The following is a 20,181-nucleotide window of genomic DNA, read 5'->3' as shown; positions in this document are numbered from 1 at the left end:
TAAAACTATAAGTATATTCTCAAATGAAAACTTTGAAACGTTTCCTAATTAATCTTCTGATTTCATTTTCTACCATGATACACACCCAATAGATTATTTTGATAGATTTGGTAAGTCTCTATGAATTGAGGAAGTTACAAACAAAATTATAGGGTTTCGTCTTCAAAATGTTGCCTAACAGTGTTTTATGAGAGCCAAAAATGTCTCAGGAAGGAAACTTTGAGATGGTCCCTGGGTCTTTCTAAACGGGGACATTTTGATTTTATTCCATTATATTGTCAAGACTTTCACATATATTAAAAAGATTGAAAAAACTAGAGCAAAAATATGAAAAATATTAAAAAGTTCTTTACCATCAGGTCCCATAATAAAGGTGTCGATGACTGATAATAACATCCACACACATAGTTTAATTATAATAACATATCAAGGTTGACAGTTTTTTTTTTTAAACTTTGATTTTTTTTTTTTTGAAGTAAATTTTAACAGGTATAATTCTATGTAAAATTGTGTATTGCAACCAGTGTGCTGCTGAATATGATGTTAATTTAAAAGATATTTCAAAAACTTCTTTGGTATTGATATCTTTATGTAGCCTCTCAAAAATGGATAGGAATTTCATTTATCAATTGAAGTCGGAATTTCTTCCTGATAAGTAAGGTTCTTATAAATATAATTTGTGCATTTCTTATGCAATAGTATATCTTTATAGTGATATATACATGTTGAGAGGACCTGCTCGAGCCATATAATTTAATTCTACAATTTTTTCTAGGTCAACTGAAAAATGTATTCCCAGGAGAGTGAAACTTGTGGATCTCCAGTTTAGTTTCCATCTTGGGTGATGATAGACGTCTGCAGAATTTCTTTTGCTCGAATCCATTTAATGTTTGTTTTTGAGCTGTTTATTTTTAATCCTGATAGCTTTGAGAAGAATTATAGGGTTACCAAAGCATTGAAAAGTTATTTATCTGAGCATCAAGGGTCAAAGATGTATCATCCGCGTACTGAGACATTTTTGTTCTTTGTCATTGATAACTATGCCTTTAATATTTTTATTTTGTTTAATCAAAATAGCAAATACTTCAAATAGAATAAATAAGTATGGGGCAATATTGTCACCTTGACGGCACCCTCTCTCAATGTCAAATTGTTCAGAAAGCTTTCTACATTGTAGAACTAAAGCTTTGGTATTGTTATTTAAATTTTAACCCAAATAATCATATTGTTAACGGAACTAAACACATCTAAGACCTTGCATATAAACGACCATTATATTGAGTCAAATGCCTCCTCAACATCTATAAGCATAAACAAGCCTGGTAAATTATGTTTTCTGTATAGGCCATGAGGTCATATATAAATATGGTATTTTCACTTATATATCTACCTTTTATGAAGCCAGTTTGTGATTTAGAAATAAGATAATCTAAAGTACATTTAATTTTTTGACTAATACAGCCTGATATTAATTCATATAACACATTAAGTAGAGTGATAGACCACCAATTCTTAAGGAATTATCTCGGTTTATCACCCTTTGGTAAACAAAAAAATATACCAAGTCTCTGTGAGACTGGTAAATATTCTTGTCCAAACATTTGGTTTATAGCACCAGTAATATAAACTTTAAGATCATTCCATTTTTTTTTAAACTTCTGTTGTAAATCTATCACTGCCTGGATACTTATCATTTTTCATTTCTTTAAGCACTTGAAAAATTTCACGCTCACCAATATTTGTTTATAGATCAATGGAAGTCTTTTGATAAAGTCTAGGGAATTATGTTAAAGTTAATATATCGTTCAGGTTCATATTGATAAAATCAGAGTCATAATTCTTATACAGGTTTTCATAAAATTGTTTCATTTCTTTCGGAACATCTCATTGATTATAGAGAATCCTATTATTTTGGGTTTCTATCCTTTTAATTGTCTTATTTAAATAGTTTCTTGCCTCTAAATGACAAAAATATTTTGTGATTTTTCCCCTTCTTCAATTCATTGGGTTTAGAACGCACAAAGTGAGCTTTTAATTTGTCCTTTCTTATATTTTCCAATTGTTTTTGTTTTTCTTCGAATACCCCAAACTCCTCCGAGTCATTGGTTTCGATTTCATTGATTTCTTCAATCAAACCGGCTTCTAAAATATTTCTTTCCCGTTTTTTGTAAGACGAGTAAAAAATTGTCATTCCTCGTATTTCCATAAGTAAGGCTTCTAGAAATAAATCATCATGAAGCTCAGAATTATCATCTAGAGAGTCATGAGAATATTGTGTTTTACTAATTGAATATGTTGTTTTACCTTTTTCAAAAAAAAACTTTGTCATATAAAAGTAGGTTATTGAATTTCCATAAACCCCGTCCTCTCTCAAATGTGTTAAATCTGAACTCGATGACTACTATGGGATGGTCAGATCTATAACCTGATCTAATTGAACAGTCTTCAGTGATATTGGTAAAGTTTTCTGAGATTAAGATATAGTCCAGGCGTGCTTGCTTAAATGTTTTTTTCTCTCCATGTATACAATTTATTACATGGTTTGAAAACTCGCATATAGTCTACTAAATGTAAATCATCCATAACCTTAATAAGCTTATCCTTTGCCTTGGGGTTGTTGACATGACAATAAGTTTGAGTATCCAGAATTTGATCCAAAGCGATATTAAAGTCTCCACACAATATGATGTAATCATTTAATATAAAAATTGTATAAAACATTTTCTTACTTTCTCATAATACTCTGGACAATCAAAACTAGGTCCCTATATATTAACTATTGTTGTTCCACTGTTATTGATACTTAAATCAATTGCTAATAAGTTTCCATTGGATTCTTTCTTTTCTTTATGGAATTCAAGTTCAAAATTGTTGTTAAAAAGTACTGCAACACCCCTGCAGTTGGAAGAAAAAGAATTAATAACACATCTTTATCCCCATTGTGCTTCTATGCAAGTTTCTATATCACGTGTGAAATGAGTGTCTTGTAATCATATAATAGAAAAACCTTTTGTTTTATAAAAAATAAAACATCTTGCTTTTTGCATGGAGTAGAAAGCCCCTGACAGTTTACAGTAACCACCTTTACAGTATCAACCATAACAATATTCGTACAAACATATACATTGATACATTCAATTCAAGACCTTAACAATGATTGACATTATCTCTCCTTTTCCAGATATCCTACGCACCGCTATTAGTTCTCTGTCGTCAAGTTGAACTTTTAAGTTTTTCGTGAATTCTTTCACACACACACCCATGCATTTTTGCTAGGTTTCTCAGGTATCCCATTATTTTAAAGTTATTTTGTTGGAGAACTGTTCATTCGCATTCCCTAGCCTGATTGGGAATACAATCAATACATTTTTTGTGTCATACCATTTTATAATAAACATGAATTTGTTATTGTATCTTTAAAACGAAAAGATAAAGAAGTACAGTGTTTACACTGCTGTTAATGTTTAGCCCATCTGGATTTTTATGTCAAAAGTGGGGCTGAGATTTACGTAAGACAGTGATAGTAAAATTTATTTCTCTTAAGAACGATAAAAACCATGATTCTTAGATTTTGTCGATAATACACCAAAGCTCAAATTTGTACGAACTTGATATTGATAAAACTTTATGCAGCAAACTTTCGGAGGAAAGTAATATGATAACGAATTTTCTACCCTGTGAATGATTTTACTAATCTTTAGGTATCACGTGATTTCCAGATAACGCATATCCACTGTACTCATGATATAATGTATATACAGTAGATGATCTCTTGAGATAAGTGTGTACTGTTTTGATGACGGGGAATATAACGTAAGTACTCCACTGTATAAACCTCTATAACGTTAACTACATTGTAACTGTGGTGTTTTGGTTTTCTGAATGTGTTTACACTACACATTAACAAATACCGGATTTTGTCGAATCTTAATATTCAACTGCATAAGTTCGTAATAACATCGACGTAAATACCATAAAAAGCAGCGAGAAAATCTGGGATGAAATCGGCAATTGCGAGCACATTGTCTTGTGCATAATATAAAACGTGAAATAACTAGTTATCTTTTGATCAGGGGAAAAATTCATGATACCATCGATGACAACTACCTTCATCGGTGCATAAATGTTGAGTTTAAAGTTGAAATCACACCACTTTATCATAAACACAAGATATTACTTTTTGATCAAATGCAATCAGCATTTTGTGTGCAATTAAGAGCACAACGTTGATGTTATCAGTGTATTCCTTCAAATAACTGCAAGCAAATTTTGAAAGAATCCAATTTAAGGTAGGAATTACAACGCATTATATATAGTAAATACAAGTTTAATGGCCTACATATTTTGTAGTTATTCCCCTTATACCGGAAGTTGGGGGCGCGCTTGCAATTGCGGTCCCAATATTCACATAAATACCGTAGTGACAAATAGTGTATAGTTAAGCTTACGTTACTAATTTCGTTATTATGCTGACTTTTAACAGACTTTAAGGGGATATGATTGTGACGTTTTTGAAGTCACTGCGCAACTCGAACTAACGTACGTAGGTCATGATTGTTGTGACATATATTGATTATGACTTTGACTAAAGTAATATTTTCGAAATACTAAAGCATATATAATAACAGTTGGGACCTTATTTTGATTAAATAATTTTGTATGAATGCCGTTATGACGTGTTTTTAGGAAATATGAGGTAACGACATAAGCGCGTGATTTTTGACGCCATATTTACGTTGTTTACGTTGACAGCAAATAAAGTTTGACAGATGTCGTGGTACCGCATGTTAATATATATTTCTAGACCTGTGTATTCTGTTCAAAATAGACTCAAAATAGAAATGAAAGACGGAGTCGCAACATGTCGAACATAATATCTGCACAATTTTAAAAGTACAGATAGCCAAATTGAACGACAATAAACTTGGGGTAAAAATGCTGCAAAATTTTTATCATACCAGAGTAATAATAGATATTTTGTATTATATTCCGATATTTCGTAAATAATAAAAATAATTGAAAACTATATTTACCCGAGGACTAAACATTTTGTCGGCACATAGGTACATATCATACCGCTCACGTGTATACCTCTACCGTTACATGTATATACTGTCTGCGTCTTGTGAATTATTGGTTCATCTATGATACATGTACATTTTAAGTAGAGATATACAAAGCAGGCTATGTATTATTTAGCACTAATTTCTGGATATGCATATCGGAATTTAATTACCGTTGGATTTACTCATCAGAGAAAATGAAGTCCAAATGATGTGTGCATGCATACATTTTTTGCATAAATAATTGGAATGTACGTAAGTTTAATTGCTTATTTGAATCAAAATTATATATTGTTAGATGTTTGGATTTGAAATTAGATCGGCCGCCACGTGTCGAAACACCTAGATGTCATAAATCGGATGAAATGCGGAATAGGCAAAATCAAAACTTACTTTATCATCCTGTAGCTTCTCTCATCAAATAATGATTGTATACTTAAAACATAACATAGCAAATGTATTTTACCCATCTAATTTTCATTTGCATATCGGGGGGGGGGGGGGGGGGGGCTTGACTTAAACGAGTGTTCTTGACTGCCTCTCCTCTACTTTGAAACGGGCATATTTGTTACACAAATTCCATATTCAAATAGAGCCAATCCCACTCCCTCTCCAGATTGCGTAGAAAGAAAACCAAATATTTGATTATAATTCTTGTATACATTTTTTAAATAATATAGTAGGGGATCTAGAGGAGATGAAGCATTAACACCCAACACCCCCCCCCCCACCCCCACCCCAGGCATCTGATCTCACTTCTGGTAAGACCAGGCATCCGTGTTTGTCCAACTCTTTATTTTGTATTCCTTATAGGAGTTATGAGATTGTTCACTGTTCGTTTTCTTCAACTTTCACTTAAACGAGTGTTCTTGACTGCCTCTCCTCTACTTTGAAACGGGCATATTTGTTACGCAAATTCCATATTCAAATAGAGCCAATCCCACTCCCTCTCCAGATTGCGTAGAAAGAAAACCAAATATTTGATTATAATTCTTGTATACATTTTTTAAATAATAAAGTAGGGGATCTAGAGGAGATGAAGCATTAACACCCAACACCCCCCCCCCCACCCCCACCCCCACCCCAGGCATCTGATCTCACTTCTGGTAAGACCAGGCATCCGTGTTTGTCCAACTCTTTATTTTGTATTCCTTATAGGAGTTATGAGATTGTTCACTGTTCGTTTTCTTCAACTTTCATTAATAGTTTTATGAAAATGTTTACTGCGACCAACTTGTTACACCCCCTCCCTTTTCAAAACATTAATAGGTTTCACCACAATATAAATTTAAACTTTAGAATAGTTAGAATCAATAGCAATCAAATAATTTATACATACATCTAAAACAATATTTACATTTTAGAGGGGTACATAATGTAAATCTGCGATACGTAATTTCTTTACGTGAGTATCTAGTTGAATCATTAATAATCTAATTTGTATGTGTCCATCATCCGTTGATTCATGTCAATTCTATTGTATTTTTCACAGTTAACACTTTTACTATAATGAATTACATGCACTGATTCAATTACAACTAATGGCACAAGACTATCTTAGATTATTAAATACTAAGGTGCAATTACGGTATCAATATCGGATGTCAGATTGCTACTTGTTTGAATTATTTTTTCAAAGCAAAATAAGGCTGTGTTCAAAACAATTCGAGCCAAACATTTGATTATTATGGTTAAAGATTCACTAAAGTATTAAAGTTTTAATGAGATCAGAACATTTAGGTTGGTCGGTGATATTATTTTAATATGCTTTTAAGTGGTTTTTTGTTGTTTGGTTTGGTACCTTTATGCATTCTTTATATGAAATTTCAAAAATTCTATATACATTCATACAGAATATGATTTTTTTTTTTGGTGTTTATCTATGCAATTTAGGCTCAAAATGCAAAATTTAAAAAAAGACAGAGGAAATTCAGACTGTTTTCTTTCCAAATTGAATTTCTTTTCATACCAACCAAAATATTTTGACAAATTAACCACTTTTAAGAACATTAGATTTAAACGCTGTGTTTGAGGTTATAAAAAAGTGTTTTAAAGAAAAAAAAATTAGTCAGATTTATTTATAACAATTTTCGATGACCCCAAATGACCTTCGGTTCATCATATCTTTTTATCCAATTCATTGACATGCCAATATTTTTTGTTAGTCCTGTAGCTATGGATGCCATCTTTAAATCATAGTAAAATAATTAAAATCTAATTACATTCAGTAAATGTTTTGCTAGAAAACTTCATCCTCAAAAAGATATTTTTTAGAGGTGCTGAGGAAATTCGGACTGAATTTTGGGCAATTTGTTTTTGCGTTACGTGGATAATATTTTCATATCATAGCGTCTGCACAAAGAATGTGTGTATGATGACCAATAAGTATAGCCATATTACAACCTGTTTGTTTGTTGAACATATTTTTGGATCTACAACTACTAAATTTTGGCCTTTTGTGTTTTTTCAACATTGTTAGGTTCAGGGGTTGTTTCCATGGAAACGAACTCATTTACATATATAAAAATTGTCATTTTTCAAACAGGAGATACCTCTTTTCTATGATAAAATGATTTTTAGAATATCCCCTTAATAAATCTTTGACAAAGAACAAGGTTTAATTTTTTTTTTTCAATTTTACGGAGATGTAAAAAAAAAAAAAAAAAAAAAAGTTTTACAATATGCACTTCGTCATTTTATAGAGTTAGGGAAGTGTGGTGCCAAATGAGTATTTAACGTTTGTTTCTTTCCAAGCAATTAATACCGAGGATGGCAGTAGTAATATGATTTTTTTTAAACAACAGACACTTTGAATTGAAAGCACGATGAAAACATGCGATGTAATGAGACACGCAGCATCGTTAAAGGGGGATGCCTTCATAATATTGCCCGAATTTTCTTGAGAAGTAAATTTTAAAAACATCCAAAGGTCGAGAGGAATGTCAGCAAGGGTTTGACTTTCAGTTCCATTCATCGGTTAAATTTACATTTCCACTACCAATCATGACAATGTTTTTTTTAAAGAGGGGCAACCAGCCTATCTACTGATCGACCTCTGTACATAGAAATAACCAACTTTGCATGTAATGATAAGAGAAGGCAGATCCATAGTTGTTACGTTCTCATTTGAGTAATACTGACGTGCAAGAAAAGCTGAAAGCTGATTTATACACAATTTAACTTCCAAAAGTTTGAATCCTAAGCGAAAAAAATATTTCGACAGAAATATCAAGCTAGAAATATCAACTCAAGATCATTAACATATTCTGTGTATTGGCTTATGGTGTATATTTAGCAACAAGTACTGTTATCCAGTGTGAAATGATAATTTAATAATATGCATGCATGCGTCGATTGTTCAATGCGTTTTCAGGCATATCATATTGTGGTTGGGTTGTCGAAATTATTGATAACAATTAAATCTGAAAAAATGCTTCTATACTGAAGATTCTAATCTCAAGAAATCGACAACTAGTTAATATTTATAATAGCCATATATTGCTTGCTAGAAGATGACATAAGTGTATGAAATATTTTGTTCGTTTCTTCTATTTTTAAGTCATTACGTTCAATTTTTCGAAAAATTCCTTAACCAGCTATCGATTGCAGCTATCTATTTTTATATGGCACTGTCAACTGAATACCACAATCTACCGCGCCCTCTGTAATCAGGCGGAGATAAATCGCACAGCATTGTGATTTTTTTAAAATGCATCTGCGTGTAGGTAGGAACTGAGAGCATGCGTATATGTTGTCACTAGTTCAGTTTTATTCTCAAGGCGCAAGTGTGGATTTTATAAAATGATAGGGTCCAGAACAGAATTCATATGCGGTAGCTGCGCTTAACTTCTGCATGACAATTTGCTAGCAGTTTATGCCGATCTCTGTCGAACTTCTATGTTGAAAGTGCACGAAGAATATGCGATTATTTTTTTAACGGAAAAAAGTCTTAGCGCCAAGAAATTATATGCAAGTTTGTTTCATTACACCTTCCTTCCAAAACCTGAATAAAATCCACATCCCTTCTTCACCCATAAGGAGTACAAAACACCTCAATGAAATGAATTGGAGAACATGATAGTTGGTTTCTTTGTCGATGAAATTTAAATGGCCAACATCTGTTTTCACACTTCGTTAGTGGTCGCATAGCTGGAGCTAGGACAAAGTAAGTTTAGAAATCGAAACTCATGTACACGCTTATCTAGCTGGTTATTACCTTATAGTAAATAAGAGAAAACGCTTATATAAAAATCAAAGCTGATGGGATTAAACAAGAAGAAAAAAATACATCACGATACAGTGTTATTTACTTCCTGGTCATATATAACATACTCTGGGAATAACAAAATGGCGATCCTCTAAAACTGTAATAATTCGTAATTTGTGGTTTTACAGCTGTTAGGATTGTGTAGATACATGTAAGTGAAGCTTCACTGTAAAAATTAATATATAACTAATTACGAATCATCCGATTTAGCAAATTACATTTGAATATTTCATTATAATACATTGTAGATTTCCTTGCAGACATCCTCCTCGCGTGGTCGTCATGTTTGGTTTATATAACACGCAACAAAAAAGCACTTACTCGGAAAAAAACCGCTCTCTAAAAAATCCTTTATGTATATGTATATTAAAATATTTTCTCTAGATTTCTTACTGTTTCTAGGAACAGTAACTTGACTATACGATATGTTGGTTGGTTTGATTTCATTTAACGTCCTTTTCAAGAATTTCCACTCATATGAAGACCTGACCATTGGAGGTGAAGGGCTACGCCATTTTAAACCTATGATCGCCGTTTACGCCCCTTAAATATCGAAGGGTCGTAATTGTGCCACAGCTGTAACACAGGTCCTCAGGTGTTGTGGTCTTATCCGAAGGACGGCCCCACTTAGTGAAATCTTATGACAAACAATGGGTATTGAGGACCTATTCTAACTCGTAATAACCCGTATTCCAATTATATCACTATCTGTACAGACTTCCAAACGTACAACTAAACCAGTGCAACGGTGAACAAACGCTGGATGGGTTGAGAACGAACAGTTTTGTATAGGGAACGAACGATGAACGATTTGAACGGAACAGTTTTCGACAAGTAGGGGGCCCTTTGAGATAGGGACAAACAGTTGTCATTGAAAACGGAAAGTTTTGGACCCAAAGTGGGAACGAACAGTTTCGCTTCGATTTCAAATTTTGCATTTTGGACACTTTTGTTAATCCATACCTTCCCATTGCATGAAAGAGATAGTACGTGCCAAAATAAAAGTTTATTTTGACTACAAGTATGAATATTTTAAAATGGAAGGAAGGGGGTTGAAGTAAACACATATATGCAACCATACTCCACATTGGGATATTTACATTTACGACATGTAATGAATAGAAAACAACTTTACCCTTTAAAAAACCCCGATTTGAGTTATTTTAGACTATGTCCGATTTCAATAGTATACAATGTAACATTACCATCCTTTACTCAAACTATTTTTTTTTTCGGTTCCTTAATGCACAGGCAATTCTAAAGAGCAATTCAGTTTGTACATACAGTAAATGCATTGTTGTAATCTAACATGGGCTCATATAGCCATACATATGTATATTACAATGTATGAAAGGTGAAGATAACGAGCAGAGATCAGTCCCATAACTCCTATAAACAATACAAAATAAATAGTTGGACAAACACGGAGTCTGAACACACCAGAAGGGGGATCAGGTGCCTAGGAGGAGTAAGCATCCTCTGTCGAGTGGTCACATCCACCGTGAGCCCTGTATCTTGATCAGGTAAACCGTTATCCGTAACAAAATCACTGTGCCAAGAACGGCCTAACAATCGGTAAGAAACACATCAGACAGCACTTGACCCAATGGCAGATTGTATTGGCAAACGAGATGGTTATAACGACCATATACTTTGCTAAATGCTGACTTTAAACGACGCTGTTGAAATCCCTGTACCGTCAACTTGTTTGTCAGTAGCTTGCCTTGATTTAAAAACTGACCATACGCAGAACAAGGTGTTATTGGGTATCGAATCAATTGATATATATAAACACCATATGCAGGTAATAATAAAATATTGCTACATTAATATGGGAAGTTGACGGTGGAGAAGCTGAAACCATTCTGGTAGTCATAAAGTGGCGTTGTTAGTTTGCCGTTAATATTTACTTTCGATAAAATATATAAGTATGAAGCAGCCAAGAACGACTTTGTTGTGTCTTTTATTTTGAGCTATGTATGTAGCGCGTTAAACTCTTTGGAATATTTTTCATTTTCATATTCAGAACAAAAATGTGTCCAAAATGAAAACATGAGTGCATGTATATACATGTAATTTAATCAGAAATGATAATTAAGGATTCTAATTTGAAAATCATTAATGATAAAAAAAAAAGAATCATTTTGCGTTTAATTCGATAGGGGAGTGCCTGCTATCAACATCATGGTGACTTGTCATGCTGATTGTTGATGCATGTAAAGATAACCATTTCATATATGTATATCAAAAAGTGTTTGACGACACTTGTCAAAATTCTGATAGGAATATCAAGGAATTCAATGTCACCTGAGACGCCGACTCCACTCTCCCGTAGCCTAGCTGATTAGCTCAGTAGGTTAGCACGTTGACTGCTCAAGTGTAGATCAGGGCTTGGAGACCAGCAGGGATTTCCATTTCCATTCTTTCTTCTTTTTTTTCGGATTGCTAAACACGAAAACTGAATTTTTGGATTAGATAAAGGAAATTTGAAAGTTTTTCAGTTTCAAAATATTTCACATTTCAACAACTTTTCATTTCTATCAAGTTTGCAGCATTACTCCATAAACTATAAATTGAGGAAGATGGCTGATAACGTTTTTGTTGAAATCATATATTTCTTAGAATCATATATATCTATGTATCTACTTATCTATCTTATAGATTCAATTTATAATGAAAAATGATACCAGTGCACACTAATACCCTTTGACATGGGATGTTCACTTCTCCTAAGCACATTATGCGACTGTGCTGTTCCGCTATATAGGCCCCAGTCTGGAATTGTTTACTCGTGCGAACAGATCGTTAATCAAACTTTTGGCAATTAATCGCCTGATATGACATATAACTCCCTAGTCATTCGTCGTCCTCTTATTCTTTGTTCTGTTATGTTGTTTTTAGTAACCAAAGCTTACCTTCGGTCTTGGCCTTCCACTACCATACATATATTGAGAGTTGCCTCTGTGCTGATACGTATCGTAATCTGCAACTTCTTGTTCTCTATGATCTGTGAATGAATATTTAGTATCTTCTGCTGACCTTCCATTTTGGTGTACGTCATAAGATCAATGTATGATATCTTCTTTACCTTTCGTATCATGTTTGTCACTTTGGGTAGTAGAGCTGTTACGACGAGTTTCTCAGTTTGAACTCCAAACAAACTTGTTTTTCGCAGAACATATTATAAATAGCGTATCGAATCATTTAAGAAACATAAACGCCATATGGAGTTGTTAATGGAATATTGCTATATAGAGATGACATTTTGGCAATGGAGAAGGTAGTCTTACCGTTTGTTTTATATCACGAATTTACAGTTTCCTGATAATGTATATCTTAATTAAGACATTCATATTTGAAGCAGATGTGGGTGACTCTAGTGTGTATTTCATTTTAAGTTCACTGGAATATATTGACTCAACATATTAATGTGAATTGATATTGTTGGTAGAGAAAATGTATGAAAATCTAAGGTTAAGAGCATGCATGTGTAGAATTATAATGGTATATCTGTGTTATACAATGTATATAGACTTTGTATAGGGATATACATACATATATATATCCAGTACACTTTTAGTATATTGTTAATGTTTACAGATTACTCCCTTTATCTGATAGAGACGTAGGGTTCATGGTGAGACTTACGTCTTCTAATTTGTCCTAGGTAGGATATTTCTAGGATTCTCTGTTTTTCCTGTTCCCGATTTTACATCCACCATGTACTTCATAGGATCTATGAAAATAATCGCTTTGCAATTTCTGTCTTTGTTATCGTTTCAGTTTTCAAGTCAGAGAAGGAAACTGTGGTAATATAGAATGCTACTTTTTGCAAGTAGTAAACTTATAAACACGATGTAAAATATTGCGGGTTATATTTTGTAGAAATGAAAGATAAGAAATCGGTTAGTTTATTGAAGTAATGGATGAGTTTAATTTGATGAACCATTTTCCTTTATGGTTTTGAGATTTACCACTGTTCGTTAATTTCACTTTACCACTTTGGCCATTCATTCGATAATTTTGAGATTGGTCACGTTGATTTTACTTAAATTAAATCTAAATCACATAAGATGTAATAATCGATTTTCACATTTATTAATCCAGTAAAGTGGAAATGTTTACAAATTCAATAACATACATATCTTCAAAATCGTATGTCAAATCTTCAAAATAGAGAGTTTAAATCTACTGTTGACCTTTACTGGATACCAGGTGTGACTGTAGAAAAGTTCATTGTCACCGTTTTCATTTAGAGGGGAGTACTCTTTCTTTAATGATTTAAATCCAAAACCTTTAATCGAGATTGTTGACTCTACATATACAGTGATTTGTGACACATATGTCTCTAGTTCAACATTGTTATAGAACTTTGGTAGTTTCCCCATCCCTCAGAAAATTCAATCAAGTTCAAATGATTTGCTGGTAACGAGATTTGTCGATAGGTACTTGCATAATTAAATTTACCATTTGTTGTAGGTCATGGAACTACCCTTTACATGCATTGGAGATTTGGGTATTAGTGCTATACCACCTGTACATTTTGATAATCAATTCAACATTGGTATGTGTTAGTATCATTTTATCTATAAATTGTAACTTTCGATAAAGTTGTACATATACGCTGAAAAAACTTGAATGAAAATTAAAATGGGGAAACACAGGTGCTAGATAAGATACAGATGTTGAAGGAGAACAGGTCTCCTGTGGTTGTATATATGAATGAATTTATTACAAATGGTGATGTTATTTTTCGCACTCGTCTTTAATTCCTTAAAGTACAAATATTGCAAACATATACATTGTTGAATTTGACTGCCCAACATCATATATTTTTCACAATACAGGCTTCGAACCATGCGGGTTTATTTGTCACCTTATATTGGAAAAAGAGAAATACTTTACAGGTAATGTGCAAGATGCATACTACAACTTTATTACCAATGAATTCTTAGTTTCAAGATAAACGGTACACACGCACTCAGGTCTAATGTCATTAGATATGTGTGATTTACCATCAAGTTCTGTACATGATATGTATATTTACTTCAAATTGATGTAGCCAGATTTTGTTATCGTGCAAGTGTTCATAAACTGGAAAATGAGTTTAAAATGTGTAGCCTATTGCCCCCCCCCCCCCCCCTATAATTCAATTTTGTTTAAGACACTTCAAACTATTTCATATGAATGGATTGATTACATATACAGATCTGAATTTCCGCACTGCTCGTCCAAACTCTAAATGATGCCATGAACCTACAAATATTGCAAACATAGACATTATTAAATTTCACTGTCCACCATCATTTTTTACACAATCCAGCGATCGAAGCAACATATGGTGTCTTTTGTCACTTAATATTGGAAATGAAGGAAGACATCTTTGAAGGTAAGGTGTCAGATGCATACTACAATTGTATTTTCAATGAATTCTTATTTTCAGGATAAACGGTGCACACGCACCTGGGTCTATTGACATTGGATATATGTGAATCACCATCAAGTTCTGTACATGATAAGAAAGTTTACTTCAAACTGTCGTAGCCAGATCTTCTTATCGTGCAAGTGTTCATAAACTGTAACATGTTCTTAAAATGTGTAGAATATTGCTTTTTTTGTCTCTCCATATTTCAATGTTGATGAAGACACTTCAAACTATTTCATATGAATGGATTTATTATATATAAAGATCTCATTTTCCGCACTTTTCGTCCAGCCTCTTAATAATGCCATGAACCTATATATATTGCAAACATAGACATTATTAAATTTGAATGTCCACCATCATGTTTTACACAATCCAGGAACTAGAGCAACATATGGTATCTTTCGTGACTTAATATTGGAAGGGAAGGAAGAAATGTTTGACGGTAAGCTGTCAGATGCATACTACAATTGTATTTTCAATGAATTCTAATTTCAGGATAAATGATGCACACGCACTCAGGTCTAATGACACTGGAAATGTGTGAATTACCATCAAGTTCTGTACATGATATGCATATTGACGTCCATTTTTATAGCCAGATCTTGTTATAGTGCAAGTGTTCATAAACTGAACATATTTTTGAAATGTGTAGGCTATTCCTTTTTTTCATTTCTTCATACTTCAATTTACTTTAAGACACTTCAACATACTTCATATCAATGAATCTGTTATATATAAAGAACGAATTTTCCGTACTTCTCGTCCAAACTCTATGTGATGTCATGAACCTACAAATATTGCAAACATAGACATTATTAAATTTGACTGACCACCATCATTTTTTTTTTTACACAATCCAGGCATAGAAACAATCTATGGTGTCTTTCGCTACTTAATATTGGAAAGGAAGGGAGCTATTTTTGAAGGTAAGATGTTAGATGCATACTACAATTTTATTACCAATGAATTCTTATGTTCAAGATAAACGGTGCACATGCACTCAGGTCTAATGACACTAGATATGTGTGATTTACCATCACGTTCTGTACATGGTATGCATATTTACATTCAAATTGATGTAGCAGATCTTTTATTCGTGCAAGTGTTCATCAACTGAACATGTTTTTAAAACGTGTAGACTATTAATTTTTTTATTTCGCCATATTTCAATTTAGTTTAAGACACTTCAAACTGTTTCATATGAATGGATTGATTACATATAAAGATCTTATTTTCCGCATTTCTCGTCCAACCTCTTAATGATATCATGAACCTACATATATTGCTAACATATACATTATTAAATTTGACTGTCCACCATCATTTTTACATAATCCAGGAACCAGAGCAACATATGGTCTCTTTCGTGACTTAGTATTGGAAAGGAAGAGAGAATTTTTTAAAGGTAACGTGTCAGATGCATAAATCAATTTTATCATCAATGACTTCGTAGTCTCGAGATAAACTGTGCACACTGGATATATCACCATCAACTTCTGTACATGATATACATATTTACATTCAAATTGATGTAGCCAAATCTTGTTATCGTGCAAGTGTTCATAAACTGAACATGTTTTTAAAATGTGTAGACTATTGTAGATACAGTATAAACCCAGGAAGCATCACACTTATGGTACGGTGTACAAATAAACTTATCATATCTCACGGCGGATGTGACCGGTCAACAGGGGATGCTTACCCCTCCTAGGCACCCGATCCCACCTTAGGTGTGTCCAGGGGCCGTGTTTGCCAAACTATCTATTTTGTATTGCTTATAGGAGTTCTGAGATTGATAACTGTTCGTTATCTTCACCTTGCATAATGTTTCCATTGAAGTAGGTTTCTATAGCATCTAAACTACAAATTCAATTATTTCTTAATTATTATATTTTAACCAGCCTATGGATACAATGATAAAGTTATGATATTATAGAATAAATCTACTGAAGTGCATTAAATTGTTTCCAATGATTATGGTTGCTGGACCTTGCATCTACGTGGTTTTGTCTTGGAAGTTACAATTTTCATGTTTCGTAATATGTCGTAAATATCCACCATATTACCATAAATAGATTTCTTATTGACTGTATATAGAAATGTTCGGCAGTTTTATAAAATGATATACAAATAGATAGTCATATTGGTACGAGGTAAAATAATTGCTTGTTTAGTACTATTTCCTGTCTTATATTTTCTCTTTCTTGTACTATGCAATTATGCTGTCATTAAGTCATTATATAATTGATTTGCATTGTCTCTTTTAAACAGATGTGTTGATTGTGCTAAATGTCAAATGTATGTTTTGTAGTGAAATATATTGGTGGTACAGCTCTATGCCTTTCCATGTGTGCCGTTGTGTGGTTGAAATGGACAAGAAGTAAGGGAAACACGACATTTACTTGTACCTACGGATAACAATTTCAAATGTTAAAAATTAGGCTTGTTTCAAAAAGAGAATGTTATTATCTATATAAAAAGGGTGTTAACATATCACTATCAACACTTAATTACAGGGAAGGTTCTTTGCTTGGAAGCGTCTCCAAGTTGCAGTTCGTTGTTTGAGAACTTCTTTTACTCAGCCTGCCCTTGGTACAGATATGAATTACAATGGATTCAGAAGCATACATCGGTGTCATTCAGTCTTCCACTCTTAGTTGTTTTTCGGTCTACAGCATCTTTAAAGGGGGAAGTTGATGCAACGTTGGAAAACGTCACACATACGAGTAATGGGTACTTTAAACTCCTTCCGGACATAAAACTTGATGTTTGCATCCAGTTATATGATAGATAATGAACTGTTGTTATATATTGCAGACAATATCATGTTGATAGCGATGCATAACTGTGAACCGACCCTGAGACCAACCAAACAACTACGCAGCTGCGAAGACAAAAGAGTGATCTCTTTTACAGATATTTTGACATGGAATGATTTCATCAATGACTGTCCAACCAACGAAAAGGCGAAAAATGACATCAGATTGTATTTAGGACAAAATGATTGAAATTCAGAGTAATGGCGTCACAGTACATTATTTCCGAAATATTTTGATTCTTCGTAACATCATGTTATCCAGTTGATCACCGGTAGTTTGTGATTCACACAACTGCTTGTATCGGGGTCAGTTCTTGTAAATATGATTGACTGTCTATTGATCCTCGCCTGTTTTGCGATAAATGAAACATGTTTCTGTTAGAACTCATCAAGGTGTGCAAACGAAATCTGAAAGTTGGGCGCTCTTATGGTGTCAGGCAATACCGCTAAGCTTCTACACCTGGGGAATATTTTACATACACAATGCATACACAATGCACTAATGTTTTGAGCTCGTGCAACATCTATCGCCACGTATGACTGGTTACAAATCTAAAAATAGGAGCATCAATTATCATAAAGCAATTTTACCAGCGATGCATAGGCAAAAACGGTGGAAAAGATGTTTGATTAGTATTAACGACAACAATAAACAAATACGAATACGAATATTGCTGTTGTAATTTTTCATTTCCATTGATGTTGATGTATTTTATGTCATTACACTTTAAAATTTTCCATTCTTGTGAGCCATTCTCTGTAAGCATCATAACATGTGGACAACGACTGACACGGATTTTGACGAAATTTTACACAAAGAATATATACTTCAGTCCTTTAAACATGACACCTTTAAAAGTGGGCGTTGACTCGTGTTTCCATGGCAACAAGACATCCAATTTTTTGCAAAGACATGAGCCTCAGTAAATATTGAATTTTCCTTTATAAAAATGTGTATATTCATTTTTCATTTAATTCCCATTGCTATTTAATTAAGTTATGCTATGTGTAATTTTTGAAAATAAAATTAATTTGCTGCAACACCTTAACATGAAATATATGCCCTCAAATACCCCAAAATCCCACTGAAAATGAAAGAAAATTGTTTCAATTGTGTGCAGAAACACAACCACTTGTGGATTGTTCTTACATTGATAAATGTGCATCGTATCTACTAGAATAGTATATCCAAAAATTAGAGATATCATTTTTCAATTAAGAAAATAAATTGATTTTAAAATTTGCGCTATTGCGAAAATATGCGAGTTTTTCCGTAATCTAGATCACTTCGGCTCTTGACTGCAATGCGTATTCCACGTATAATCATGATCAAGACAAGTTACGTCCCTTTCCTGAAATGAAAGGAGACATTCCTGAGTGGTGATTTGATATTTTAAGCTGGTTGAATTCTTTAAATCAACTAGAATTTTTCATTTGATATTTAAGTGTTTATCGGAGACCGTTATGCTCTCGATGGGTACCTTTCTATGATGATGTATCGGTGGATTTACGCTGCAATCGTGATCACAACAGGGAAAATTTGTATGCAAAAACTTCTGAGAAGATTAGCCGAAAACGAAACGCACAGGCGGCATTAAATGTGTCCAATGCTGTTATCATAACAATTCAGATCCGTAAGTACTTTACTGTCATTCATTTTGTCGCAGTTTGTAAAACAACTAAACAGTAAACAAATATATAGATTTATCCATATGCAATTCACCGTTGAATATAAACTTCAAGCAAAATCTTGTACATGAGAAATGCCTGTGCCGATAGGTGTTTGTGAACAAGATTTATCACATTAACTTTAACGTTTGTAAATATTCATACATCTGTCAATTCAATTTCATTTTGAAGTTTGCAATTGCTCATTCTGATGTTATTTAAACTTATTAATCAGCAAGAAATATTTATTATTTTTAATATACATTTGTAGCTCTGACTGTCAGGGGTGTATATTCAAAATTGGATGTTCTTAATGAAATTAAGACAGAAATATTTTCTGCGAGGAATGTATAGGACTCAGCATCATCATATGACAACACAGTCGTGAGTCATTAAAATTTAAGTGTGTCTAACATGACTGTAACTTGTTTAAAGATTGTTCAGCTGGAATGTGTCCACTGAGACATTATAGAGGCTGAAACTGTTAGAGAATATTTGATGACCTGTTTTTTGAATTTCTCATCCCCTTTCATGGAAGGAACTGTACTCAACTGAACAATGCAACTGTACATGTCCATAGTTTACAGAACAATACTGATATATATGCAAAAACAAATATAGTGTGCTGGTCATCGTTAACAAACTCATTTTTAGATAAAGCTTGAACATATAATTGAAGATGGGTTAATTCGTTTTCTGCACTGACTAAGAGCTTCACAGACTGCAATTTAAAATGTACAATTTTAATTTAATAGAAAACAATCAGGATAAGTCTGACAGAAACAGGACAACTTTAAATTCATATTCATAATATAACCACGATGGACACAAAATTTGCGTTTAAAAACAAAATAATACCCCTCCCCCACCCTGCATTGGAAGTTGGGCAGTATTTTTGCAATGCATGCATCTTATAAGTCATTTATGTACATGTATG

The 20,181-nt window shown here is 33.1% G+C and overlaps 1 protein-coding gene across 1 annotated transcript; it reads left to right on the top strand.

Annotated features, from left to right (window-relative positions):
* Positions 1-3,796: 3,796 nt before the first annotated feature.
* Positions 3,797-18,596, top strand: LOC125654240 (uncharacterized). Its single transcript, XM_048884099.2, has 10 exons — positions 3,797-3,813; positions 13,810-13,894; positions 14,178-14,237; positions 14,654-14,719; positions 15,135-15,200; positions 15,619-15,684; positions 16,098-16,163; positions 17,070-17,138; positions 17,275-17,484; positions 17,576-18,596. The coding sequence occupies exons 2-10, from the start codon at positions 13,813-13,815 to the stop codon at positions 17,764-17,766; spliced, it is 876 nt and encodes a 291-aa protein (XP_048740056.2). The 5' UTR covers positions 3,797-3,813; positions 13,810-13,812; the 3' UTR covers positions 17,767-18,596.
* The last annotated feature ends 1,585 nt before the right edge of the window (positions 18,597-20,181 follow it).

This window comes from Ostrea edulis, chromosome 7, assembly GCF_947568905.1.
Source record: "Ostrea edulis chromosome 7, xbOstEdul1.1, whole genome shotgun sequence".
In the NCBI taxonomy this organism is placed as follows: Eukaryota; Metazoa; Mollusca; class Bivalvia; order Ostreida; family Ostreidae; genus Ostrea; species Ostrea edulis.
This window is presented reverse-complemented; position numbering and strand designations above follow the sequence as displayed.

Coding starts and splice junctions, on each gene's coding strand:
- LOC125654240 (XM_048884099.2), top strand. CDS start 13,813: ATGGAACTACCCTTTACATGCATTGGAGATTTGGGTATTAGTGCTATA. Junction 13,895..14,177: donor TGATAATCAATTCAACATTG/GTATGTGTTAGT, acceptor TTCACAATACAG/GCTTCGAACCATGCGGGTTT. Junction 17,485..17,575: donor GGAAAACGTCACACATACGA/GTAATGGGTACT, acceptor TATATATTGCAG/ACAATATCATGTTGATAGCG.